This window comes from Elephas maximus, chromosome 20 (genome assembly GCF_024166365.1).
Source record: "Elephas maximus indicus isolate mEleMax1 chromosome 20, mEleMax1 primary haplotype, whole genome shotgun sequence".
NCBI classification, from domain to species: Eukaryota; Metazoa; Chordata; class Mammalia; order Proboscidea; family Elephantidae; genus Elephas; species Elephas maximus.
The window spans coordinates 10,347,000-10,374,794 of NC_064838.1; the positions used below are offsets into that span (position 1 = coordinate 10,347,000).

The 27,795-nt window shown below is 39.4% G+C and overlaps 1 protein-coding gene across 12 annotated transcripts in view; it reads left to right on the plus strand.

Moving 5' to 3' along the window:
* Positions 1–27,795, plus strand: part of KMT2C (lysine methyltransferase 2C) — a 397,882-nt gene that overhangs the window by 149,728 nt on the left and 220,359 nt on the right. For all 12 annotated transcript variants that reach the window (XM_049863292.1, XM_049863298.1, XM_049863302.1 and 9 more), the window contains exon 6: positions 6,101–6,210. In XM_049863292.1, coding sequence (XP_049719249.1) covers positions 6,101–6,210 — 110 coding nt within the window. The remainder of the gene's footprint in view (positions 1–6,100; positions 6,211–27,795) is intronic.

Here is a 27,795-nt window from a genome sequence, read left to right on the forward strand (position 1 = left end):
GCACCAAGCATCGTGCCTGTTTTTTTTAGTTGCATGAGTTCCCAAATGTAACAACTTTTCCCTCATTTTAGAAGGAATATCTTGACATGTCCTGCACCACTGGACCCCTAGAAATGTCACTGAGGTGGAAGGTGCCTGAGTTTTTGTCAGATTAATTTCCCGTCTCTAGCATGCAAATGTCTTACCAAAAAGTCTAGAGTCATTGATACTTCTTTGTTACTGGGTCCAGTCTACATTGTGCAGTGAATGTAATGGGCCACTCTGACTTCTTGTGGAAGGGAAGGGCGATCAGGGTCCTGGTGGACTAAATCATTACATAGGGTTGGAGAGCTGATATACCTCTGAGGTAGGATAGTAAAGGTGTATTGCTAGCCTTGCCAGCTGAAGGCAAACTGCCTCTGTTGTTCCTTTAAAACCAGAAGAAAAAAAACCAAATCTGTTGCCACGAAGTCGATTCCAACTCATAGCAGCCCTAGAGGACAGAGTAAAACTGCCTTATAGTTTTGGTTAGCAGCCGAGCTCTTGACTGCCATGCCACTAGAATCAAGAAAAAGGCATTGGTCGGATCAATGGCTGCATACCAGGTACCAGGAGGTGTTTTAATTTGCTAAAGCATTGAAACCGCATCTGGAACAGCAGCTGCAGTGGGGCCATGAGGTTAAGTTTTCAGTAATCCACTGTCATTCTTCAGTATCCATCTGTTTTTTGCTCAGGCCAAATATGAGTTGAATGGGGTTGCGGTGGGACCCCCCCCGCCCCGCGCATCCTTCAGGTGCTTGATGGTGGTACTAATCTCTACAGGAATGTGGTGTTCCTTTTAGTTTACTGTTTTCCTAGGTAGGGGCGGTTCCCATGGCTTCCATTTCACTTTTCCTACCGTAATAGCCCTTCCTCTATGTGTCTGGAATCCAACGTAGTGGTTCTGCCAGCTGCTGAATATGTCTATTCAATTAGCGGTCTGGAACTAAATAAATCACTAAAGGATGGGTTTGGGGACCAACTGTAAGATTGACTTAAAACTCCATTAATAACCTGACCTCCATACAACTGCACTCTGACTGGTGGACCACAGTGATGTTTTCGGCCTCCTGGAGTTAGTGTCAGTTCACAGTCAGTGTCCAGTAATCCCTGAGAAGTATGATTATCTACTTTTCCCCAGTGAAAAGTCGCTCTCCTAAAAGGCTGTAGATCGCTTTGGGGAGCCGAGGAGAAAGATTTACAGTATACATTTTTGGCAGTGTAGTGGGGGTCTTTCCTCAGGGGGACCTGGCCTTGCCTTCTTTCAAGGTGTATGGGTCTGTAAACTGGCTCAAGTCTAGGAATTGATTGACAGGCCGTGACTGTTCTGATGACTTGAGTTAGACTGCTGTTCACTTGACCTAGCATTCTTTCACTTGTACAAATAAAGTAAATATTTAGTAGATTTCTGGTCTGTTTCACTCCTAGGGATACCATGACTAAGTAGCCAGTGGCATAAGTCCACGTGAGTCAGACTCTTCTGATTCCTGCTTTGACTCTACTGTCCATTAAGTTAATCTTCGTGGATTAAGTGCTGCCAGTTACTTAATGGGGTCCAGTTAGCCTCATTGTAGTTATGTAGCCCCCTGTCAAATCTTATATAAAATAACAACCACAGCAGCCTTCCAGGATGCTGGGGCCCTTCACAAATTTGTTCCTCACCAATATGATGGAAGGTATGTCCTCTGTGCTCTCCATGTGTTGGCCTATAGGTCCAACCTGATAAATCCATTCTGTCATGCCAGTTTCCTTAAGCCTTCTGGATACCTTCTTCAGTATACCAAGGCAAGTGTGGTGTTTCAGTTTGATGTAGGCCCCTGCTTAATCCATGCTTCAATGAATCAACCAAATAAACTATTAGATTCATTCCTAACCTGTCAAGATGAAAAACTGAATGAAGAATCTGTGTTTAGTGGGCTCATATTAATACACTTAGACTGATTCAGCTTTATGTTCTTTACATCATTCCTGTACATATTCCCCAGATTTGTTTGTATATATTAGAAAAGTCAAGCTTTTCTTTTTGAGTGTAGCATACCACCTCCTGGGTCACATGTTGTACTTCACCTCTTGCAACTCACTGGGACTTGAGACTGGCTATAGGTCTAGAAGCAAAAACGGGTGGTGGAGGTGGGTCCTGGAGACTTTCAGCAATGTCTTGTAAGGCATCTGCCTCAGGTGTTGCCCCAGACAACATCTCAGACATTGACTCTTTAAGCATAGTTGGGTTAATCTCATCAGGTAGGGGTGGAAGGAATAGTGGTTTTACTGGGGAGGGTGGCTTAGCAGACAAAGGTGGAGTAATCTGTTCAAGTGGGAGTAAGAGGGCTGGTTCTGTTGCCAGGAGTGATCCAACAGAAATTACAGGCTCTATGTCCCCAGCTTCCTGATTATCTGCCCATATGTCCCCATCCCAATTTTTAGTGTTTCTTTTTTTCCTAGTCAATGCCTTCACTTTAACTTCAGACACCATTTGAGGTTAAGAATTTAGTTGCCATTGTAATTAAGCCACTCTTAAAATAAGATTTTGGGTTTGGTTTTTGGCACTATCAGCTCTGTTACTACAAGAAATAAAGCTTTCTTTCAGAGCATAAGAAGCACCTTTCAGGTCTTTTATGCAACGCTTGAGCTATGACTCTGAAGCACAGAGTTCACCTCTTTTACCACTTTGTCTAGCAAATGCAGGACCAACCAGTCTGCCTCTGTGCACTTCTCATTTTGACAGAATTGTAGAAAACTATCAAATTTGCAGTCACCAAGAGCCTTGTCTCTCAGAAATATTTGACACATTGGTGGTGATATTTTGTGTATTTCTGTTACCACATCATGCCATGGATTAGCAGTGCCTCCTTTAGTACTGGAGGCAGAGACATCAGCTTCTTTAAGACTAGCCAGACTTGAGAACAGGTTCAGAAAACTCATGCTTACGATTTTGTCCCTCAAAACTACTCGGTACTAAATGTCTTAAGCTGAGTTCTCTAGAGGAGCAAACCAGCGAAGCATAGAGGGCATGCGAGAGAGGGCGAGCAAGAAAGGGCACGCCCAGGAGAGAGCACGCATGGGAGAGAGCACGAGCGAGAGCAAGAGCATTACTGGTCAGCCTGGAGCCAGTTGTCAGCCTGGAGACTTCTGACTCACACGGTTGCAGCAGCTGACAAACCCAAAACCAGGAGGTCAGATGGGAGGCTGCTGGTAAATCTCAAAATCTGCAGGTCACATGGCAGGCTCCTTGCACACGTCCCAAGAACTGGAGGTCAGAGGATGACAAGTTGGATGCTGGATCCAGTGAGAACCAACTTTTTGTCAAAACATCCATATATATTGAATGCAGACCACACCCCCAAGAAAATTCCACTTTGAAGTGATTGGCTGCTCACATCCGATCACAAAATAGAGGATGATTACGTAATATCTGTCAAACCATCGGGAATCATGACCTAGCCAAATTGACACATAAACTTAACCATCAGAGTATCCTGTTATAGTAGTATAGTAACTCACATTTGTGATGTGATACTTTTGGGGTTTTAAGGAAATTTCATTCTACAGTTGAGCTGTAGATTGATAGTGGTTCAAGTGCTGGAGAATTTAAAGACTGAACTGTTATTAATTACAGATTTGTGTCCTCGCTGTGGAATAGGTGGGAGTAAACAATTTGTGTCCTCGCTGTAGGATAGGTGGGAGTAAACAATTTGTGTCCTCGCTGTGGGATAAGTGGGAGTAAACAATTTGTGTCCTCGCTGTGGGATAGGTGGGAGTAAACAATTTGTGTCCTCTCTGTGGGATAGGTGGGAGTAGAGGAGTATATATAATGTATTTACCATGTGTTTCCTTTATCATCCACAAAGTATTAAGTAATTTCCTGTGTGTTTTATGTAAAGACACCAAATATATCTTAGAGTAATAGGATAAAAATGAGTATAAACTCATTTATGATTCAGTGATTCTTAAGATTTTGCTTACGTCAGAATTACCTGTAAGGGTTGTTAAAGCATAGATTGCTGGGCCCCACTGCAGGAGTTTTCGATTTAGTAGGTTGGATTTTTCTAGCAAGTTCCCAGATGATATTGATGCTGCCCATCTAGGGACTGGACCACATTTTGAGAACTGGTGGTTTAAAGGTACCACAAATACAGGTAGTCCCGGACTTAAGGACATACTAATACTAAAATTGCAGTGAACTACACTTATGACTTTTTCTTCTGTAGATCTTGAGTTGTTAGTAATGTGTATTACATACAGTGTTGCAGCATGTAATTGGCAGATGTTACCGTTGTCGGAGGTTCACTTGCGGATGTTCACTGTTACGATTTACCGTTCAAAACACTCCTGTATAGCAGGCTGTGGCCTTATCTGCAGTGAAGTTGGTGTCGGTGTTGGGAGTTGTAATGGATAGAAAGTTGAGCAATGTTCCACTCTAATGACATACGACAATTGAACTGTACACGTGCCCAGCAGCCATTATGACTCTGACTTCATTGCCGTGCCACTGAAGCTGACTTCATTGTACACCAGGCCTGTAGCGAGATCTTATTCAGGGTTTTGTACCATCAGCAGGATCAGTTGTTAATTTGAAGCCGAGTTGCTCAAGTTTCTCACATTAATATGTCTAGCAAAGAAATCATGCCACTGTAAGTTCTAATCCAAGAGAGAAGGTGAGGAAGACTCTAGACATGGATATAATGGTGCAGATCACTAAGGCCTTTGAAAATGGCAAGAAAGTCGGTGAAATAACACGTGAGGAAAGACAGTCTCAGTCGACCACTTCGACAATCATTAAGGTTAAGTATAGGATTTTGGAGGCAGTTAAAGGAGTGATTGGCATAAAATCGACACTTTTAACAAAGAGGCGAGGGCTAGCCCATGAGATGGAGATGATTTGGATAGAAGACCAGATCCAGAAGAGGATTCCTGTGAGTTTATTGACAAGTCAAATGGAAGCTCACGGCCTTTTGGAAAACCTGAAGGATCAGCAGAGAGACTACGATGAGTACTGAAATACCACCAAGGGCTGATTTCATCACTTCAGAAGCGTATGTGGCTTACATAATACGCGCGTTACTTGAGAAGCAGGAAGAACCAGCGTTGAAGCTGCCAAAAAATTCAAGGATGGGCTGGTCAAGATAATGCAAGATGAAGAATATATACCAGAACAGAGTATATAATGTATCCAACACCCAAAGACAAATAAAGATTGGGTTTATAAAAATACTGGTAACAAATACTTAAAAAAAAAAAAAAATGAGGTATTCAACTGACATCAGAACCGACTTGTGGCAGAGTTGTTGCAACAGAACCATATATACTTTTGTAAATCCGGGACTACCTGTGTAGGATGCCATTGTATATTGAAGGAGACCTGGTTGTACAGTGGTTAAGCACTCAGCTGCTAACCGAAAGGTCAGCGGGTCGACTAGCTGCTCTGCAGGATAAAGATGTGGCAGTCAGCTTCCATAAGGATATACAGCCTTGGAAACCCCGTGGAGTGGTTATACTCTGTCCTATAGGGTTGCTATGAGTTGGAATTGACTCAATAGCAATGAGTTGGGCAGATGGGATGTTTGCACAGTGGTTAAGTGCTGGTCTGTTCATTAAAGTCAGCTGTTTGGACCCACCAGCCCATTTGTGGGAGAAAAGACCTGTCAATTTGCTCCCATAAAGAGTGTTGTTGTTATTGTGTGCTGTTGAGTCAATTCCAACTTATATATAGTGATCCTATAAGACTGTGAGTAGAATTGTCGCATAGAGTTTCCAAGGGTGAAGTCTTTATGGGAGCAGATTGCCACATCTCTTTCCCGTGGAGCGGCTGATGAGTTTGAACTGCCAGCCTTCCTGTTAGCAGCTGAGCACTTAGCCACTGTGCCACCAGCACTCTGTTTGTAAAGATTACAGCCTAAGAAGCCCTATGGGGAAGCTCTGCTCTGTCCTGTTGGATTGCTGTGAGTTGGAATTGACTCAACAGCACATAACAATTGTGTATTTTACACATTAGAGTTGATTTTGGGGCTTTATGTCTTTATGTGTTAGCTTTAATGTCCTTTAATGTTTATTCATTTACTCCTTTTCATGTTTACCATTTTAGGCACTTGCTGGGCTCATCACCGTTGTGTGGAGTGGTCTCTGGGAGTATGCCAGGTGGAAGAACCATTATTGGTGAATGTGGACAAAGCTGTTGTCTCAGGGAGCACAGAAGTAAGTGGAAATAACGTGTTTAAACCAGAGTATTATAACAGTTACTCTGCTGTGTGCCATCGAGTGGATTCCGACTCATAGTGACCTTTTAGGACAGAGTAGAACTGCCCCATAGGGTTTCCAAGGCTGTAATCTTTACGGAAGGAGATTGCCGTATCTTTTTTTGTGGGGAGTAGCTGATGGGTTCAAACCGAGAGTGTTTCAGTTGGTAGCTGAGCGCTTAACTGCTGTACTGCCAGGGCTTTTTAACATTTATTGTAGTCACTGAAAAGACTCACTTGGAAGAACTGATTATTAAATGTTGGTATGTGCGTTGAGGCTGCACTGACTCATAGCAACCCTGTGTACAACAGATCGAAGCACTGCCCAGTCCGGCACCATCCTCCTGATGGAGCCCGCTGTTGCAGCCACTGTGTGTCCATCCCACTGAGGATCTTCTTCTTTTCACTGACCCTGTACTTTACCAAGCACAATGTCCTCCAGGGACTGGTCCTTCCTGATAACATGTCTGAAGTCTCACCATCCTCTCTTCTGAGGAGTGTTCTGGCTGTGCTTCTTCCAAGACAGATTTGTTTGTTCTTCTCTAACACCGTAATTCAAAGGCATCAATTCTTTTTTGGCCTTCCTTATTCAATGTTCAGCTTTCCGTGCATGTGAGGCAATTGAAAACACCCTGGCTTGGGTCAGGTGCACCCTAGTCCTTAAATTGACATCTTTGCATTTTAACATATTAAAGAGGTCTTTTGCAGCAGATTTGCTCAGTGCAGTGTGTCATTTGATTTCTTGACTGCTGCTTCCATGGGTGTTGATTGTGGGTCCAACTAAAATGAAATCCTTGACAACATCAGTCTTTCCTCCATTTATCATGATGTTGCTTATTGGTCTGGTTGTGAGGATTTTTGTTACCTTATGTTGAGGAGTAATCAGTACAGAAGGCTGTATAATCTTGATCATCATCAGTAGGTACTTCAAGTCCCCTTTACTTTCAGCAAGCAAGGTGGTGTCATCTGCGTATCACGGATGCTGAGGAGCCTTCCTCCAATCCTGATGCTCCATTCTTCATATAGTCCAGCTTTTTGGATAGTTTATATTAAGAGGCAGTTTATGTAAACAAGTAGAATATAGTAAGTTTTGCAATAAACTTAAGTCTTTAAAATAAATATTTTACATTTAAGTCAGAATTAAATTTTTTTAGAAATGATAATTACTAACTGTACTTATACATCCATACGGCTACTCTGTAAGACAGATGATTTGATATAGATTTAAAATAAGAGAAGCATGATTTGGCAGGTCTGTAGTCCACAGTGTGGGCTAGCTCTGTTCGATATTTTAAAAATTGACTAAAATATTTCTTTTCAGTCAAGTTGGCAGGTCAGTTCATCTCTTTGGTGTTATCCCAAAGTAATATCATACACCCAGTCTGCCATCTTTTAAAGCTTTTGCTGTGGTTTTCATAATTTCGAAGTGAGAACAGAAATAAATGCAACAACGGCCTCACGTCTGTAAAGGCAGCAAACCCTGTGAAGCGAAATTGCTTTGATACCTAACAAATTTTCTTGGATTTTTGCCAAGTATATTTGGGAAAATAAATTTTCCAAAGGAAAATTAAAACTGGAAATTTGACCAGAGAAATTTTATGTGCTTTACTAGACTGAATATAGGTAAGGCTTTCAAAACTATAACTGGGACAAGAACTTAAATTCAAGTAATTATTCAGTTATTAATAACATAGCTTTATGCAGATTATCAAAATGACCCTCTAATTTGCATAGTTGAGGAACTGTCACCACAAGAATAGTCACATCAAAGTGCTTGGTTTAGAAATTTGACGTTACATTTAAGTGTATACGTCATGAAATTTTGAACAGTGTAATGCGTTACGGTAAATTCCGCCAGATCAAGCCTGTGATAGATTATTGAAGGCAGCCTTTTTCATGGACCACTGCAGAAGTAGTTCTGGGTTATTTTGTGAGAGTGAAGAGTATTATAGGGAAGACAGTGAACATGGCCTAAGGTCCTTAAAAGAAAGCATGCCTCATCTTGTCTTTTTTGACAGGAGATACTGGTTTTGGTTTTGTTTTCTCCAATTTAAACCTTTGCTGTTAGTGGTATTTAGAGATCAAGATTGTAGTGTACTCCTGACAGAGACGTCATAAGACCATAGGAGACCTGCATTCTTTCTGACTTTTCTAGAATTTGGAATAGGTAGAGAAGTGATGAGATTAGAAGGGAATTACTGGCAGCATCATCAGACCTTCACCTCACCTGCTAGATTAAATTAATCAAAATTTACAGTAGTGTTAGTCCTTTACCACCATTTCTACTTTTTTTTTTTACTTCCATTATTAAATAGGCACAGAATCACCACATAGCTGGAACTTTTTTTGTTTGACACTAAGGAAAGAAGATGTTTATCTCGTTGGTAAAAATTCAAACATATAACAAGGTACTGTCATACTTGGGTGGAAGGCATGCAAATTGGTACAAATCTTTTGAAGGGAGAAGGGAAGGGAAATTTGGTAATACCTCACAAACCGCGTATTCACTTACCTTTTGACCCAGCAGTTCCACTTTTTAGGTATCTATCCTGAAAATACGCCACCAGCAATACAAAAATATATATGCTATTAAAATTTATTAGTTGCCATTTTGTTTAGATTACAATATATCTAAACAATGTAAATGCCCGTACTTAGGAGAGTGGTTGATAAACTCTGGTGTATCCATACAGTGGGGTACTATACAGTTGTAAAAAATAATGAGGAAGATTTCTATGAACTGATGTGGTTTCCAGTAGATACTATTAAGTGAAAAAAATCAAAGTAAAAAAAGCATCTATGGTATGCTGCTCTTTGTGTAAGAAAGAAGGAGTTATGAAAAAATACACATGCATATGTTCACTTGTTTGGAAGAAATATAGGAAGGAAAATCAACTAACGATATCAGTTACATACAGGGGTTGAGTGAGAAAGAAATAGAAGAAGAGAAGGGTAATGGGGTAACAGGAATGAGATGTGAGTGATACTTCTGAAGAGTATGTATCTCCTTGTGTAGTTCTGAGTCTTAGAATCATAGTACTGTTTCACATACCCTCAAAATAAGCAATTACAACCAGCCATTGATAACTCGGAACCCAAAAAGGAAAAACAAAAAATCACACTGATGGTGGTGGGAAAGAAAAGAGGTAACCCAAGTAACTGTGCAAAAAAGTGTTTTGACTGGACATTGTAAAGCTAAAGACAAAAATAACTATACATCCTGTAATTTCGTTAGTAAATGTGTTTTTTCCCAAGAGTTATTGTGAGGTGCTATCCAGTCACTTCCTACTCGTAGCAACCCTAGGTACAACAGAACGAAACACTGCCTGGGCCTGCCCCATCCTCACAATCATTGTTATGCTTGAGTCCACTGTTGCAGCCATTGGTGTCAATTCCATCTCATTGGAGCTCTTCCTCTTTTTCGCTGACCCTCTGCATTACCAAGCGTGATGTCTTTCTCCAGAGACTGATGCCTCCTGAAAACATGTCCGAAGTACGTGAGACAAAGTCTCGCCATCCTCTCTTCTAGGGAGCATTCTGACTGCACTTCTTCCAAGACAGATTTGTTTGTTCTTCTGGCAGTCCATGGAGTATATTCAGTATTCTTCACCAACACAGTAATTCAAAGGCATCAGTTCTTCTTTGGTCTTCCTTATTCCTTGTCCAGCTTTTACATGCATATGAGGCGGTTGAAAACACCACAGCTTGGATCAGGCGAACCGTAGTCCTTAAAGTGGTATCTTTGCATTTTAAAACTTTAAAGAGGTCTTTTGCAGCAAATTTGCCAAATGCAGTGTTTAGTTTGATTTGTTGACTGCTGCTTCCTTGGGCATTGATTTTGGATCCAAGCAAAATGAAATTCTTGACAGCTTCAGAATTTTCTGCGTATATCACGATGTTGCTTATTGGTCCAGTTGTGAGGATTCTGTTTTCTTTATGTTGAGGTTTAATCCATTCTGAAGTCTGTGGTCTTTGATCTTAAATCAATAAACGCTTCAAATCCTCTTTACTTTTGACAAGCAAGGTTGTGTCCTTCGTATATCTCAGGTCACTAAGGAGTCTTCCTCCAATCCTGATGCCTTGTTCTTCTTCATATAGTCTAGCTTCTCAGATTATTTGTTCAGCATATAACTTGAATAAGTACGGTGAAAGGATACAACTCTGACGCACACCTTTCTTGACTTTAAACTACACAATATCCCCTTGTTCTGTTCGAACAACTGCCTCTTGATCTAAGTACAGGATCCTCATGAGCATAATTAAGTGTTCTGGAATTCCCATTCTTTGCAATGTTATCCATAATTTGTTATGATCCGTATAGTGGAATGCCATTGCATAGTCAGTAAAACACAGGTAAACATCTTTCTGGTAATCTCTGCTTTCAGCCATAATTCATATGACATCAACAATGATATCCCTTGTTCCAATTCCTCTTCTGAATCCAGCTTGAATTTCTGGCAGTTCCTTGTCGATGTACTGCTGCAACCACTTTTGAACAATCTTAGGCACAATTTTACTTGTACGTGATATTCATGATGTTCAATAATTTCCACATTCTTTTGGATCACCTTGTTTTGAGATGGGTACAAATATGTTTCTTTTCTAGTCGATTGGCCAGGTAGCTGTCTTTCATGTTTCTTGGCATAGATGAGTGAGCACTTGCAGCGCTGCATTCGTTTGTGGAAACATCTCAATTGGTATTCCGTCAGTTCTTGGAACCTTGTTTTTCACCAGTGCCTTCAGTGCAGCTTGGACCTCTTCTTTCAGGACCATTGGTTCTTGATCATATGCTACCTCACGAAATGGTTGAATGTTGACCAGTTATTTTTGGTACAGTAACTCTGTGTATTCCTTCTGTTGTCCTCTTTTTGTTTTTTTTTTTTTCATGTTCTTTAAGAAAAAAAATTTTTATTGTTGCAACTAAAATGCGAACCCATCATTGATATGGGAAGTTGGAAAGCTGTACAGATGGACAGTGCTGTGAGGTCACACAAGACCCTGAGACACACCTCCCACCTGCCCCACTTCTGTCTTCTTTTGATGCTTCCTGCATTGTTTAATATTTTCCTCGTAGAATCCTTCAGTATTACAACTCAAGGTTTAAATTTTTTCTTCAGTTCTTTCAGCTCAAGAAATGCTGAGTGTATTCTTCCCTTTTGGTTTTCTATCTCCGGGTCTTTACACATTTCATTACAATACTTTGTCTTCTGAAGCTGCATTTTGAAATCTCCTGTTCAGCTCTTTTACTTCATCATTTCTTTCTTCAGCTTTAGCTACTATACTTTCAACAGCAAGCTTCAGAGTTTCTTCTGACATCCATTTTGGTCTTTTCTTTCTTTCCTGTCTTTTTAATGATCTCTTGCTTTCTTCATGTGTGATATCCTTGATATCATTCCAGAACTTGTCTAGTCTTCAGTCATTAGTGTTCAGTGTGTCAAAACTATTCTTGAGATGGTCTCTAAATTTAGGTAGAATATACTCAAGGTCGTACTTTGGCCCCCCTGGACTTGTTCTCATTTTCTTCAGCTTCAACTTGCATATGAGCAACTGATGGTCTGTTCTGCGGTTGGCCCCTAAACTTGTTCAATTTTGTCAGAAGTAGACTGCCAGATCCTTTTTTCTAGCCTGTCTTAGTCTGAAAGCTCTACTAGAACCTGTCCACTAATGATGGCTATGTTGGTATTTGACATACCAGTGCAAAGCTTCCAATATCACAGCAGCACACAAGCCGCCACAGTATGACAAACTGACAGACATTTGGTGGTCTCACAGGGGTATCGATTTTCAATTCTGAAACTACTTTATATGTATACTAAATCCTCTGCCGTCAAGTCGATCCCAACTCATAGAACTGAACAGATAAGTAAATATATTGCAGATAATAAGAGTCAGATTTCTCAGTGTTGGAGAAAGGAGATAGGGAAAGGCTAAAATGAACTTTGTGGTGTTGGATTGGAATCAGAGGTGTTGATATAAACTTAAGATTTTTATTATTTTTTCAGGCAGATGTAGAAGCATAGATACATGTATACACATGAGATACTATGTATGTATACATATGTTTCTTAGCTCTGTCAGTCAAGAGGGTCCAGAAGCAACAACATCCTAGTAGCAGTGAGTACACCTAGTACCCAGATCTTGGTTTCTAACCACTGTCTGACAATAAAAGGCATCAGGGCTCCTTAAGAAATTGTTCATTACAGCTCTGGTGCAGGGAATAATACAAGATGAGCCTGGATTATCTTGTGGGACTAGAAAGTAAGGAAGTGCTCGAAAAGATAAGCGCTTGTTGAAAGAGCACAGGAGCCAACCTGAAGGAGTTAGAGCCAAAGTTAGACCAATTTGAGCAGCAACAACAGCTACAAAATGACAATATTGCATTTTAATGAACAGGAAAAAATGCTCATGATATAAACAGATAGATAGCCTAAGCTGTCACATTGCTGCTCTACTTCGCATTCTCTCTGACTGCCCATCTCGTTCGGAGAGAGAAGTCAGGGTCCTCCCTATAACCGACAAGTCTCTGCATGATTTCCCATCCCCACCAGGAACTGTTCACACATCATTTCCTGCGATTCTTCCCCTCGTTTACCACCTTCAGCCTCACTGGTCTCTGTGGTCTTCCTCAGATATACCTGACATACATTCTCTTCAAGGCCTTTGCAGTTGCATTCCCTTTATGTTGAATACCTTCTTAGATATCTGCATGGCTTGTTCCCTTATTTCTTTAGCATTAAGTCACTAGAGCAATGAAGCCCAAGCTGGGCTCCCTATCTAAGATCTAAAGTACCCCTCCTGCCATAATATTCCTGCTTTATTTGTTCTCCTCTGTACTTTTTTTTTTTGTACTTATTACCACTGAACATGGCATATATTTACATAATAGCCTTGTTTATTTTTATCTACCCTTACTAGAATACTAATGCCATTAGCATAAGGATATACTTTTCCCTGTTTCGGCATTCTTCATAAATATTTGTAGACTTAAACAAATAGCATTGGCGATCCTTCATGGAATCATTCATAGACGGTAAAGAAGTCCAGAAGTGTTACTGGAGATCATCAATTGGTTACTTTGATAGAAATTTATTTAAAAAAAAGGAAAGAAAAACTCTCTTACAAATTCTACATAGGGGATGAGGGGAGTGACATGAAAATCTTTGGTATCACAAAAGATTCTCTAGAGGCCAAGTATGGAAAAGTTCTGTTCAACTTAGAATACATTTTGATTTCACCAAAGGACAGATGTTCTAAATTTGCTGGCTTTTATTATGATGACATGTGGCTGAGTGTATTATGATACTTAGCTCTGTTTTCAAAGAAAATAAACATTTAATCTGTCTCTTCAAGATAAAGGTGTCATTTCAACAATGAGAATGTAATAGCTTTTCAAAAGAAGCATGTGCTGGGGTCTAGCATTTTGAAAACAGATGTTTGGAACTATTTTTATTGATTTTTTTTTTTTGCCAGAAACAGTAAAAGTGTGTCAAAAACTCTTATCACATAAAAATCTTGGACATGAAATTTCCTGATGTATTTAAAATATTCTAAAGAGTTTTGTTATGTTTTGGACCCCTTTGTTAAAATTGTAAAAATTCAATATCTTCTGATTAAAACCAAAAAACCTGCTGCCGTTGAGGCAATTTCAACTCATATTGACCCTAGAGGACGAGTAGAACTGATCCATAGGGTTTTCAAGGACCGCCTAGTGGATTCAACCTGCCGATATTATGGTAAGTAACTGAATTCTTAACCACTACGCCACCAAAGTTTATCTTCTGATCAGGGAAGGTAAAAATTTTCTAGCTAGATTTTGACCGTCTTGATTGGGATCGGAAGACATTTGATGATGATCTGGTAAGCATAGCCAATGACACTCAACGTCTATTTAGAGCTCCATATTTTTGTGTGTGTGTGTTTTTTTTTTATAAACCTGAGGATACTCATTAAAACCAGATATTAAAACAAACTGAAGTTAGAATCAGGCGTTTCAATCATCTCTGAATTTTTAAAATTAAGACTATGTTTTAAATATGTTTAAAAGATGAGAGGAAGAGATTGAAAATACAAGAAAATTTCTAAAAAGCTGGGAGAGGAGATAAAGTACAAAAGGAGAGTGGCAGTACTCTCAGGCTTGTTGGTTTTTCACTTCTTTTAATGAATGCTTGAGCATGCATTCTTATTACAACCTTTGTTGGAATATGTATTTCTTCTTTATGTCACTTACCAACATTTGTAAACTTAGATTATTTGCGTGAGTCTTTCATTAATCTCTGTCTCCCTCACTATGGGTGTAAGCACAGTGAGGGCATGGACAATGTTTGGTTTCATTTATCATTTTACCTTAGTGCCTAACCAAGGGCCTGGCACCCAAAATCAAAATCAAACTCATTGCTGTTGAGTCAGTTCTGACTCTTAAGTGACCCTCTAGGGCAGAGAAGAACTGCCCCATAGGGTTTCCAAGGCTGTAATTTTATGGAAGTAGACTGCCACATCCTAGTCCCGTGGAGCGGCTGCTGGGTTCAAACTGCCAACTTTTCGGCTAGCAACCAGGTGCTTAACCACTGTGCCGTAGGGCTCCTTCCTCATACACAAGAGAGTCATTTATGGAACAGATGCATACATAGATGGAGTTTGCCAGTGAAGGACAAAATTGTACCAGCTTGAGGAGGCAGGATAGTGTAGAAAAAAACGGTATTTTTTTAATGGAGAAAACTACATCATCTGTCTCAGAGTTCTCTAGAGAAACAGAACGAGTGATATACATAAAGAGAGAGAGATTTATTTCAAGGAATTGGCTCATATGCTTGTGGAGGACTGGCAAGTCCAAAATCTGTAGATCAGACAGCAGGCTGGAGACTCCTACAGGCTTGTGTCCCAAGATTCCTAGGTCAGGTGACAAGAAGAGTACATTGAAAAATCTTGCTAAAATACCTATTTATATTCTGGAGGCAGAATACACCCTAGGGAAACTTCATTTTCAACTGGTTGATTGATTATACTAAATTAGATTACATTACATTGTAGAAGGTAATTATATTGCAATTTACATTGTAACTAGACCTAGTGTGTTTGGCCAGACAACTAGGAATCATAGCCTAGCAAAGTTGCCTTTGATGATAAAATTAATCATCACAGGATCCATTTTAAGTGTAACCTATAAACTTGTATATCATTCTGTGAGATTTCAGTCTGTATAAAAGGATATGAATGAAACATGATATAAGTAAGACAGTATTTTTGGAGTAGAGCTTTTCAGTAGCAATTTGGAAAATTTTAACTTAGAATCACGTTATATCAAATTTGAATAGACACAAAAGATCACCTAACTCATTGTATAATTACTAAGTAAATGATACATCCATTCCTTGGTTATCAGCATGGTTAGGCTACAAAGATCAGGTCATCGTGCGAAAACAGGCATTATGCGAAAATGGAGGATTTTTTTTTTCCTGTTTTCATACTATCCGTGTATCTGCTTTTTTTTGTTTAGAAAATATGATCATAGAAATAAGAACAGCTAAGATTTACTGATGTGCTCATCACTGTGATGAGCCCAATTATGGATTATTCCTCTGCAGAGAAGGAGGCTTGGAGGAGACAAAGCTAGATAAAGCTGGGCTGTATGACTCGAGGGCCCAGGACTTCTTACCACTTCACCTTCATCCTGTGCTGAGTTAGAGCATCCTTCATGGAGCTGCCTTCAGGGTTCCTCTGCCACCCCTGAAAGGCACGTGCTCTAGATCCCATAGCGTGCACTGCCCTCTGGGCCTGGGAGTCCCCAAGGCTCCAGGCTCCCTGCGAGGGTGCTAGGAGCCTGACCAGGCACCTGGCTTCAGCGGCCCCACAAACCAGAGGCTTCAGGCTCAGTTTGGCTCACTTCAGTTTGTCATTAAACTTGCATACTTTTCTTCCAAACACACTCTGATGCCTCTTTCTTTCCTCCCTTTCCACCCCACAGCACTTTTGAGCTGCAGGGCCTTAGGTTACATAGGAGCTGGGAACTTCGGATAGGTGCCTGCTGGCTTGGTGCTGCCTGTGCATCCACCTGGAGGCCATGGCCACAGAGGAGGCTGGCCCACCGTGGCAGCTACTCATGGCAGCTCCACCAGCAGGAGGGGAGGGCATGTGGTGGCCCAGCTTCCCGGAGCTGCCTGTAGACCCTCCTTGAAGGAGGGGATGCTCTATAGCCATTTCTGCCATGCCCACTGCCTTGTTAATACACCGTTAATGTGCAAAATATTTGGATAGTAGGTTTTTTTATTATCGTAAATGTGAAGTGTTGGATAATGAGATAGTTGATAAGTGAGGAATAGATGTGTTATACAGGACCTCTTAGAAAAATGAAAAATGTTTTTTTTTTTTTACTTTCCTGAAAGAATTTATAATCACTCTAAATGTCTATTGTTGAAATCACATAAGACAGTCTTCTAGGCTTATTATGTGTGTTATGTATATGTGTTTTTAACCCTTATTTGAAGTGTTGCCTCTGCTGTGATACTGAGTTTTCTATTACTTTATGATGTCTATGATAAGTGACATTTGTGAAATCTGTTATTTAGGATGGATCACATAAGTAGGCTGATAATTTATTTGCCATGAAATGTTAATTTTTCTGATTTGATTTCTGTTCTGTTGCATACAGGTTTCATTTTAGTAAAGAAACTTTTATAACTGTTTCTTGGTGTTAGCTCAGTTTCTAAGTTTGTTTAATGCAGTGGTTTTCAATTCTGGGAAATTTTTTCCCTCCCCCTGCCCCCCCCCTCCCCCCCCCCCAGTGGACATTTGGCATTATCTGGAGACATTTTGGTTGTCACAGCTGGGAGGGAGGGGCCACTGGCATTTAATGCATCTACAGTGCACAGGACAGCCTCCCACAAAAAACTATTATCCTGCTGAAATGTAGTGCTGAGGTTGAGAAATTGTAGTTGTAACGGATAGGATAGTGTTATTCCTATTTTTAAGTTAATGTATTTAACATTATTTCTGCAATTGTTAAATAGCATTCTTTATCAGGAAATTTAGATTTTCTGGAATTTCCATCAGATCACATTTTAGTTTTTCCAGAGAGAACTTTATCTTTTGCTGCACAAAAGAGTGTGCCAAGTTGTGAATCTGTGCTTTAGGAAGGGTATTGGTTTTTCTGTTTTAATTTCCCTTTTAGACCCCTGGGGGTGCTACCAACATCTTGGAAATTTGTATATTACCAGGGGAATAGTTTAGTTTTGCATGCTATAGATGCTACTTATTTTATTTACTTAAAATTACCTTTACTCCTCTTGCCACCTCAAAAAAGAAATAATCTATAAACTTGCAATACTTTTCTGTTAAGTAGTTCTGAATCAAATGCCCCGTGTCTTACTGTGTAAAATAAAACATTTAAAAGATTTCTTGTATCATCACTCCTCTTTGAATTGGTAATCTCTTATATTTTCTCCACCCTCATCCCCTGCTATAATCCCATATTAAAATTTCATTGTATTACTGATTTCGTGCTAGGTATCATATAAAACCAGTTTAGTTCTGTGAGAAGACTTGTATATTTTTGTTCTTATTATAGACTGAAAAAGAGAAGAAAAATAACCTTTCTTACATTAAGAATGTAGATAAGCAAATTTTTTTAATTTAATGTAATTTTTTAAAATAATTTTTATTGTATTTTAAGTGAAAGTTTACAAATCAAGTCAGTCTCTCACACAGAAATTTATATACACCTTGCTACATACTCCGTATTACTCTACCCGTAATGAGACAGCCGCTCTCTCCCTCCACTCTCTCTTTCGTGTCCATTTCGGCAGCTTCTAACCCCCTCTACCCTCTCATCTCCCCTCCAGGCAGGAGATGCCAACATAGTCTCAAGTGTCCACCTGATGATCCAAGAAGCTCACTCCTCACCAGCATCCCTCTCCAACCCATTGTCCAGTCCAATCCATGTCTGAAGAGTTGGCTTCAGGAATGGTTCCTGTCCTGGGCCAACAGAAGGTCTGGGGGCCATGACCACCTGGGTCCTTCTAGTCTCAGTCAGACCATTAAGTTTGGTCTTTTTATGAGAATATGGGGTCTGCATCCCACTGCTCTCCTGCTCCCTCAGGGATTCTCTGTTGTGTTCCCTGTCAGGGAGGTCATCAGTTGTGGCCGGGCACCATCTAGTTCTTCTGGTCTCAGGATGATGTATTCTCTGGTTCATGTGGCCCTTTCTGCCTCTTGGGCTTATAATCATCTTGTGTCCTTGGTGTTCTTCATTCTTCTTTGATCCAGGTGGGTTGAGACCAATTGATGTATCTTAGATGGCTGCTTGCTAGCATTTAAGACCCCAGACGCCACTCTACAAAGTGGGATGCAGAATGTTTTCTTAGTAGATTTTATTATGCCAGTTCATTTAGATGTCCTCTGAAACCATGGTCCCCAGCCTCCTGCCCCTGCTACACTGGCCTTCGAAGCATTCGGTTTATTAGGAAACTTCTTTGCTTTTGGTTTAGTCCAGTTTTGCTGACCTATTCTGTGTTGTCTTTCGCTTCACCTAAAGTAGTTATTAACTACTATCTAGTGAATACCCCTCTCCCACCCTCCCTCTCTCCCCCATCTCTTAAACACAAAAGAATTTTTTCTTCTTAAACTCTTTCTCAGGTTCTTATATAATATTTGTCCTTTTACAGCTGACTAATTTCACTTAGCATAATGCCTTCCAGGTTCCTCCATGTTATGAAATGTTTCACAGATTCCTCACTGTTCTTTATCAATGCATAATATTCCATTGTGTGAATATACCATAATTTATTTATCCATTCATCCGTTGACGGGCACCTTGGTTGCTTCCATCTTTTCGCTGTTGTAAACAGTGCTGCAATAAACATGGGTGTGAGTATATCTGTTCATGTAAATGCTCTTATTTCTCTAAGATATATTCTGAGGTGTGGGATTGCTGGATCGTATGGTAGTTCTATAAAATTTAATGTAATTTTGGTATTAAAAAGGTATACAGTAAAAGTTTTACTCCATCTCTATCCCCTAACCACTTGAAAGTAGTTTTATATAAGATTGATCGTTTAAAAGATAGTCCCATCTTTATGTAACGTGTTTAATCAGTTGTGTTGTGTATGCTGTTTTATTTTTTATATAATCCTAATGTTTTGCAGTGTAAAAAATTTTATCAATATATGTATTCCTCATCCCACTCCACTCCCCTTTTTTATTTCCAGAGGTAAGGTAAACGTTAACTGATCTGAATTCTGTATTTGTGTCTGGGATCCCCAGGTCTACATCCATGTTTGGATATTCGCTAGTAGAACTCATGGAACTCAGCTTATATTTGTACTTATCATTAAAATTTATTACCGATGTAGTAAGAATACAAAGTGTAGGGATGTTAATGGGAAAAGACACTAGCAGGTTCTGGAAGAATCCATGTGCAGTCTTCTTTATGTGCTCTCACTCCCATGAGGGGCCACACAGAGCATTCTCTTCTCCCAGCAATGAAAATCACTGAAAATGGCCCAGCACATGTGAGATACTCCTGTGCAGGGAAGCCCAAGGTTTTTATTGGTGGCAGGTCATATAGGAACCCTTTTCCAGACTTGCAGGCATTCAGCATAAGCCACCATATTTGTACAAACAGTGTAAGAACAGTGGACTACCCTTATCAGTTGACTGTTGACTGGGAACACTCTGAGAGCTGAGTTCCCAGACACCAGCCACCAACCTTGCAAGCAGCCTTTCTAAGAATAGTAGTCTCAGGCCTGCTATGTTAGTCCTTTTCTGCACAGTACTATAATTGGAATGGTTCTCAATTTCAACGAATTTCTGACTAAAGCACTGTAGTAGATACTGTGCAGTATGCCCAAAGCCCTTGCCATTGAGTTGATTCCAACTCATAGCAATCCTGTAGGACAGAGTAGAACTGTCCCATAGGGTTTCCAAGGCTGTAAATCTTTACAGAAGCAGACTTCCACATCTTTCTCCCATGGAGTGGCTGGTGGGTTTGAACTGTTTACCTTTCGATTAGCAGTTGAGTGCTTAACTACTGCGCCACCGGGGCTCCTTCCGTGCAGTATGCAGTGTTCTCTGTTGAGCTGTAGTTATACAAAATAACTTTGTAACTTTGATCAAAGAAAAGGTATTGATTAGGATACATTTGACCACAAGTAACAAGAAAAAAAAATCCTACACTTAACTCTGAAATCCAGTGTCTGATATTAATATAGTCATGGTATACTTCTTTTGACTAGTGTAAGAATGGTATAAATTATTCTATTCTTTTATTATTAATAATCTATTTTTATCTTTATATTTAAAGTGAGTTTCTTGTACAGATTAATTTTGTTTTTTTAATCTAATCTCTGCCTTTTAATTGGAGTATTCAGACCATATACATTTAGTGTGTTTAAGTCTTGCTATCTCTTTCATTTTTTTTTTTTTCAAGTTCTTTTGGATTAAATATCTTTTATGCTTCCATTTTATCTCCTTTGTTGATTTATTGCCTATATGACTCTCTTGTTATTTTGGTGGTTGCTTTGAAGTTTATATTATACATCTTAACCGCAGGTATTATGATGATATTATATAGCTTCATGTATAATGGAAGTATACTACTGATCACTTCCATTTTCCGCCTCTTAACCTTTATGCTCTTGCTGTCATTGTTTGACGCTTACATGTTTTAAGCCCCATAGTATATTATTATATTATTGTTATTTTAGATTAAACAATCAGCCATATTTTAAAAAGACTTAAATAAGAAAAAGATTTTCATTTTAAGATAGTTCTGTTTTTATGCTTTTAAATCCTGTTATTATTTATTTTTTTGCCTGCCTTTTCTAACCTGCTATTAATAACATTCATAATTTTCATCTGAGATGTAGTTTTCATCTTTGTAAGTTTGATTTGGGTCTTTTTTATATCTTTTGTGTATCTGCTTATTTTGAACATATGGAATACTCTTATAATAACTCTTATTTGCCCCATATGCTAATTTTAACATCTGGTTCAGTTTGATCAATTGATTATTCTCATTTTGGGTCATGTTTTTCTGCTTGTTTGTGTGCCTGGTAATCTTTATTTGGATTCCAGGCATTGTGATTTTTACTTTGTTGAGTACTGGGTATTTTGTTTTTTTGGTATATATTCTTGAGCATTTTCTGGGGTGCAGTTAAATTAACTTGTAAACAGATTGAACTTTTTGTTAGGCAAATTTGAAGCATTGCTTAGTTCAGGACTGTTTATTTCTCACCACTGAGGCAAGACCTTCCAGAGTATTATGCCCCAAGAATTATGAATTTTCCCTGTTTGACTGATGGGAGTGGACGTTCTACCCAGCTCAATGTGAGTGCCATGTCCTGTTCTATCTAATCCTGTCTAATTGTTCTTTTCCTGGCCTTGTTCCTCATATGAATGTGCCAGTCAGTATTCTGCTGAATACTTGTGACATGGGGCCTCTGCAGTTCTCCAGGGTTCCCTCTCTGAGCAACTTTTTCCTGTTTGGTATTTTGTCCTGTGAACTCTAGGTGCCTTGTTCTCTCTTGACTCTCAGCTTTATCTCCTCAACTCAGGGAATTGGCTGGTATTTGCTTCAGTTGCTCCTCCTTATGCATGACCTGGAAACTCTCTCAAGATAATATAGTGGGTCAGTTTTAGGGCTCACCTCTTTTTGTTTCTCATTGCTCATTGTTCATTGCCTGATGTACACTGTCAGGAAAACCATTGTTTCATGTATTTGGTGTTTATGATTGTTTCAGGTGGAAGGACTAATACGGTCTCTGTTAGTCCATCTTGGCCAAAATTGGAAAAGATTTATTATTTCACAATAGGAAGTCAGGAGTTAGAGTGATACAAATTTCAGTGGCTTCGGGATGCTCAGTTGCCAGGCTCTTACTATCTTTCCTTTATGCATCCACAGCATATTGGTCTCTTAGTCCAATTACTGACATAGTCAAAAGATGGTTGGCAGGAGTTCAGGCATCATACTCTCATGATAACATTCTAAAGCAGAAAAAGAAAAAAATTTTTTTAATTAAGGGAAATTATTTCCAGGTGCTTTCCCTTTACCCTAACACATTTCCCCTAATATCTCATTAGCTAGAATTACTTGGCCTGTTCCTGTCTTAAACTAGTAACTGATAAAGGTACTAGAATTACCATTATTGGCTTAGACCATGACTCTCTTCTGGTAGTGGAGATGGTGCCTCCTTCCACTGGAGCACATTGCTGTGTAGAGGAGGGTAGACACCTGAACCAAATTGAGATCCTTAGAAAGGAAGAAGGGGGATTGGATGTTTTGTAGTTAACTAACAGTGTTTATTATTGGAAACTTATTTTGATTGAAGGCATCTGAAAATATTTTTAAAGTAGGAAGGATTTAAGCTGGTGCTTGGAGGATAAGTAAGTTTTAATAGATTAACATAGGGATTCTAGTCAAAGGGTCAGTTTGAACAAATTTGTAAAATAGAAAGGTATATGGATTTTGGAAGAATGGGACATATATGAGAAAGACTAGAGATTAAATAGTGCAAGGAATACTGGGAAATAGGAATGAAAATTTTCCTTAGTTTTGCATGCCAAGCTGAGAAATTTTAATAATGAAATTTGTTGATAAGAAGAGCCAATTAACAGGTCTGAATACCCCCAGCCTTTTGTAATTAAATTGGAAGAGGTTTAATTAAAGACAAAAATGTTTAGAATTACAGCTGTAATTAAGGTCAATGAATGTAAGTTTCTGAACTTAGGTATTAGTTGTGAAATGAAAAGATGAAATGTTGTAGGGATAGAAATAGTGGTATTTGATTCATTATGATTTAGAGAGATGAAGTTGTTGATAATGTCTCTGTAGTTTCAAGCCTGAGTATGTGGGAAACTCATGAGTTTTATTTTGGTTGTGCTGAGCCTTAAACCCCATGAAACATCTTTGAGACTAAATGGCAGTGTTGGAATTATAGAGAATTTTCCTGACTGGCACTGATGGCAAATGAAACTGTCAAAGGAGGACATTAAAAAAGAAGAGAAAAGAAGTTGGAAGATTGACCCTTTGATCAATGTTCAGAGAAAGAGGGCCAGTGAAGAGTGGATATGGCATAGAATAAAAGTTATGGGAAGTGAACCAGGAAGTACTGAGTCTGGATTAATAGATTTAAGGAGGTCTGGCCAATTGAGTTCAATGTTTTTATATTATAAGGTATCAAAATATTTTCTAAATAAAACATAATTACTGTTTTTTAATGGGATTTGGGAATCAGGAGTCTTGACTTCTTGTTCTGTCTCTGGCATTGTTAGCTGATGTCAAGTAACATCTTGATCAAGTCATGCTACCTTTCTAAACTCTTTCTTCACCTGTACAATCAGGAATTATATTATTTTTTCACTCTAAAATGAAGAGATGTAAGGAAGACATTAAAGGTGAATTATGAATTACTTCATCAGAATGCTAAATGCAAGGTCTGGATACATCAAGATAATCTAAGATAAGGTTAGTTGACCTTGGAATGCTACTAGATCTACCCTTACCTAGAAATTAATATGTTTACTTTCTGTTACATTGTCAACTTGGTGCTTAAATTTTGATGTAGGAACAAAGTTGGGTGGAAGCTAAGAGGAAACTAGAAATGTCTGTTTCAGAGAATTAAGTATAGGATATACCTATGTGGTAAAACATGGTGCTCTGGTTAAGAGATTTGGCGCTAACCGAAAGGTCGGCAGTTCGAATCCACCAGCCACTCCTTGGAAACCCTACGGAGCAGTTCTGCTCTGTCCAGTAGGGTCCCTGTGAGTTGGAATTGACTCAACAGCAACGGGTTTATGTGGTAAAACATAGTTAAATTTGGTAGGTCCATTCAATGAAGATGTCCTTGGCCATGATGTTTTTTGCAGAAAAAAGTTATAAAGTATTTTAAATTTTCTTTATTTTTAAATAAGTTTTACTTTAAGAAATGGACTTATCTTTGGACTGAAGTTAATGATATTCTTTGATATTGTAAAGGATCTCTTTCTGATATAAAGGAGGGAGTCAGAGAATAGTACAAACTTCTGTATACATAAAGGATCTATGGAAGGTTGCTTAATACATGGGTAAAATTCTTTGGCTGTGCACAAAGTGACTGTTCAGTGTGTACGGTTTAGAAACGATTGAATTCTGAGCTGTGATAATGTATTATTTCAAAAATTAAAAAACTTTAAACATTTCCAAATGTGTTCCTCAAAATATATCTTATGGGTACATAAGCAAAAGTACATTTCTATAGTTTTGTCCTAACATTTAGGTGTTTAACTAATTTGAAATTAACTTTTATATGTTGTGTAATACAGGTTTCCAGTTTTATTTTCTCTGTTTTTTTTTTTTTTTTTTAATGGAAAATCAGTTGTTACTAGATCATTTATTGAAATGTCTGTCATATAGCAAATGTTCAGTATATTTGTGGATTGTTTCTAGGGTCTCTGTTTTAGTCCATTGGTATATTTATTATGAAAATACCATACTGTCATGGTTACTATGACTCTATAATAAGTCTTGAAATCTAGTAGGGCAAATGTTGCTTCCATCTCTTCAAACATTGCTGCTGAGAACAATTAGAAAAGCTGTATTAGACAAACCTTTATTATTATTTGTATTAGACACACCTTCCCACTGAGAAAAATTAGAAAAGCTGGATAAATTATTTTTTTCAAAAAAAAATCTGTGGCACTATCAGAGAGTTAGCAAAGTGGGTAAGGCCTTGAGGGGCTGCAAGCCCAGAGGAAAGGATTGGGAAGAGAAGTGGGCCTGACACTAGTTTTGAATTTCCCCTTGAGGCATTTGTTTAGTTCAAAAGATACCAGCTGAGGAGCTGAGAAGAGTTTCTGAAAGTCTCCAGAGTTAGTAAGACAAAAAGAGAATTTAGAAATCATTAAATACTATAGACTTTCACACAGGACCCCTGAAAGCTACACTAAAACCACTACCAAAAACAACCAACTGCTACACAAGGGGTTAGCAAATTATGACTTCTGGGTCAAATCTGGTCCGCCACATGTGTTCATGTGGCTATAAGAATGTTTTTTACATTTTTAAGTGGTTGAAAAAAAATTCAAATGAACAATAATATGATGCATGAAGATTATAAGAAATTAAAATTTTAGTATCCATAAATAAAGTATTATTGGAACCCTGCCACATGCATTCATGGGAATATTGTCTGTGATTTTTTTTGCACTGGAGTGGCAGAGTGGGGTTGTTCCTGCAGAGTCCTCGTATGGCATTTTCATTGCTTTCATCACTGCTTAAAGTGCTACAAATCAGAGTGATGCAGTTATAACTCGATAGTCCCATGTGTTTTGCCCAGCATTAATTTTTTTATTCCAGTGCATACCAGTAATGTTAAAACAAGTACAGAAAAGCAAAGTGGACTTCAAATGTGCATTCTGAGGCATAGTAGACTGGATTCGTTTGTTATCAAATAGATAGCAAAGCGTTCTGTTTATTGTATAGTGACGTGATAGCCGTGCTAAAAGAATACAGATACGTCAGTATTATGAGACTGAGCTACCATTACCATATTCCCAGCTCACAGGAAAGTACTGGTCACAAAAAATGAAATATTTCATCAGTTCCCTCACAAAAATGAAAATGAGGCTGTAATCAAAGTTTAAGTTTCTAAGTGGCTCATTTTTAGCCAAGTAAGAAAATCCTAACAGTGAGTTAATTAAATCATGTTTGATTATAGCAGCTGAGGAAGTATGCCCACTGTCATGGATTGAATTATGGCCCCCCCAGAAATGTGTGTATCAATTTGGCTGGGCCATGATTCCTGGTATTGTGTGGTTTTCCTGCATGTTGTGAGTCCTGCCTCTATAATGTTAATGAGGGACGATAAATAGCAGTTATGTTAGTGAGGCAGGACTCAGTCCACAAGATTAGATTGTGTTTTGAGGGAATCTCTTGAGATGTAAAAGAAAGAAGCCAGCAGAGAGATAGGGGGACCTCAAACCACTGAGAGCAGTGCTGGGAGCAAAGCGTGTCCTTTGGACCTGGGGTCCCTGCGCAGAGAAGCTCCTAGTCTAGGGGGGGAGATTGATGAGAGGTTCAGGTCGACTGAGAGAGAAAGCCTTCCCCTGAGCTGACATCCTGAAGTTGTACTTTTAGTCTATGTTACTGTGAGAAAATAAACTTCTCTTTGTTAAAGCCATCCACTTGTGGAAATTCTTTTATAGCATCACTAGATAACTAAGTCACTCACAAAAGACTGTCTTACTGATAAAAAAACAAGCAAAAAAAAAAGATAACAAATGTTGGTGAGGATGTGGGGAGATTGGAAGCTCATCCATTGCCAGTGGGACTATAAAATGGTATAACCACTGTGGAAAATGGTATGGCATTTCCTCAAAAAATTAGAGCTTGGAGGCAGAGCCAAGATGGCGGAACAGACAGACGCTTCCAGCGAGCCTTCTTTACAACAAAGACTGGAAAAAACAAGTGAAATGAGTATATTTCTGACAAGCTGGGAGCCCGGAGCATCCAAGGCAAGCTTAGACAATGAACTGAGGGGCAGGGGGAGGAAGAGGCTGTTCAGAAGTGGAGAGGGGTTACAGGACCTGAACTGCGGGGAGCCCTCAGGCACTACACACACCTCCGGAACCTGAGAAGAATGGCGCTCTTGGCAAAAGCTAAGTACTTGTGTATATTTTACCGTGCCCTCCCATCCACAACCAAGCCAGCTTCAGCTGCTGAATCCCTGGGCCTCAGAGAGACCCTGTTGAGCAACTAGAGCCATCCTTCCGGCCTTGGGGAAGGAAAAAATTTGCAACTTGGAGGGAAAAGATAATTTGCTAGCTCCATGAACCGGGGGAGCTCAGGAGAGAATGGCTCCTATCCAGGTGTAAACCATCCATGGACCTTGAGCACCTTTCCCTTCTGCATGGACCTGTGTGGGTCTATTTCAGGAGAATAGGCCCTTTTTGGCAAACTCCAGTCATTTCAGCTGTGCGGTAGAGAGGTGGGTGTTTGACGTTTGACGTTGCTTTGCCTATTAAACAAGGTCTTCACCTACCCACATCAGGGACCTAAGGACTGGTAGCTCCACTCAGGTCACCCAGCCACCTGTGACAGGTGTCCAAAGATAACTGGTACCTCCAGTCCTTACAACCAAAAACTTTGGGTGCTCATGGTCCCTCTGCAGAACCCATCCACCAGCACGCTCTAGGGAACAGAGACACATTTTCCTCAGAGACACATGGGGATCGGTTCTCAGCCCCCTGCCTTGTTCAGAGCATGACCGCCTGCTGCAATCAGATATCCGTATATACGCCAATCACCCCTGCCCCTCTAGACTGTAGGACAGAGCCTGTACCACACACTTCATATCAGCTACCTGGGAACCTGAGCTGAATTCATACAAGAAAACTGAATGGACTCCTAGACTGATATACCTGATAACACCTCTAGCGAGCTGGGACTGAACACCAGAGCTCCAAAGGTGAAAATAATCAAGCTAGCTCACTCAAGCAACCCATAAGAGTATACCAAAACAAAACTAAGCAAGCATAAACTAATACAATAACTTATAGATGGCTCAGAGACAACAGT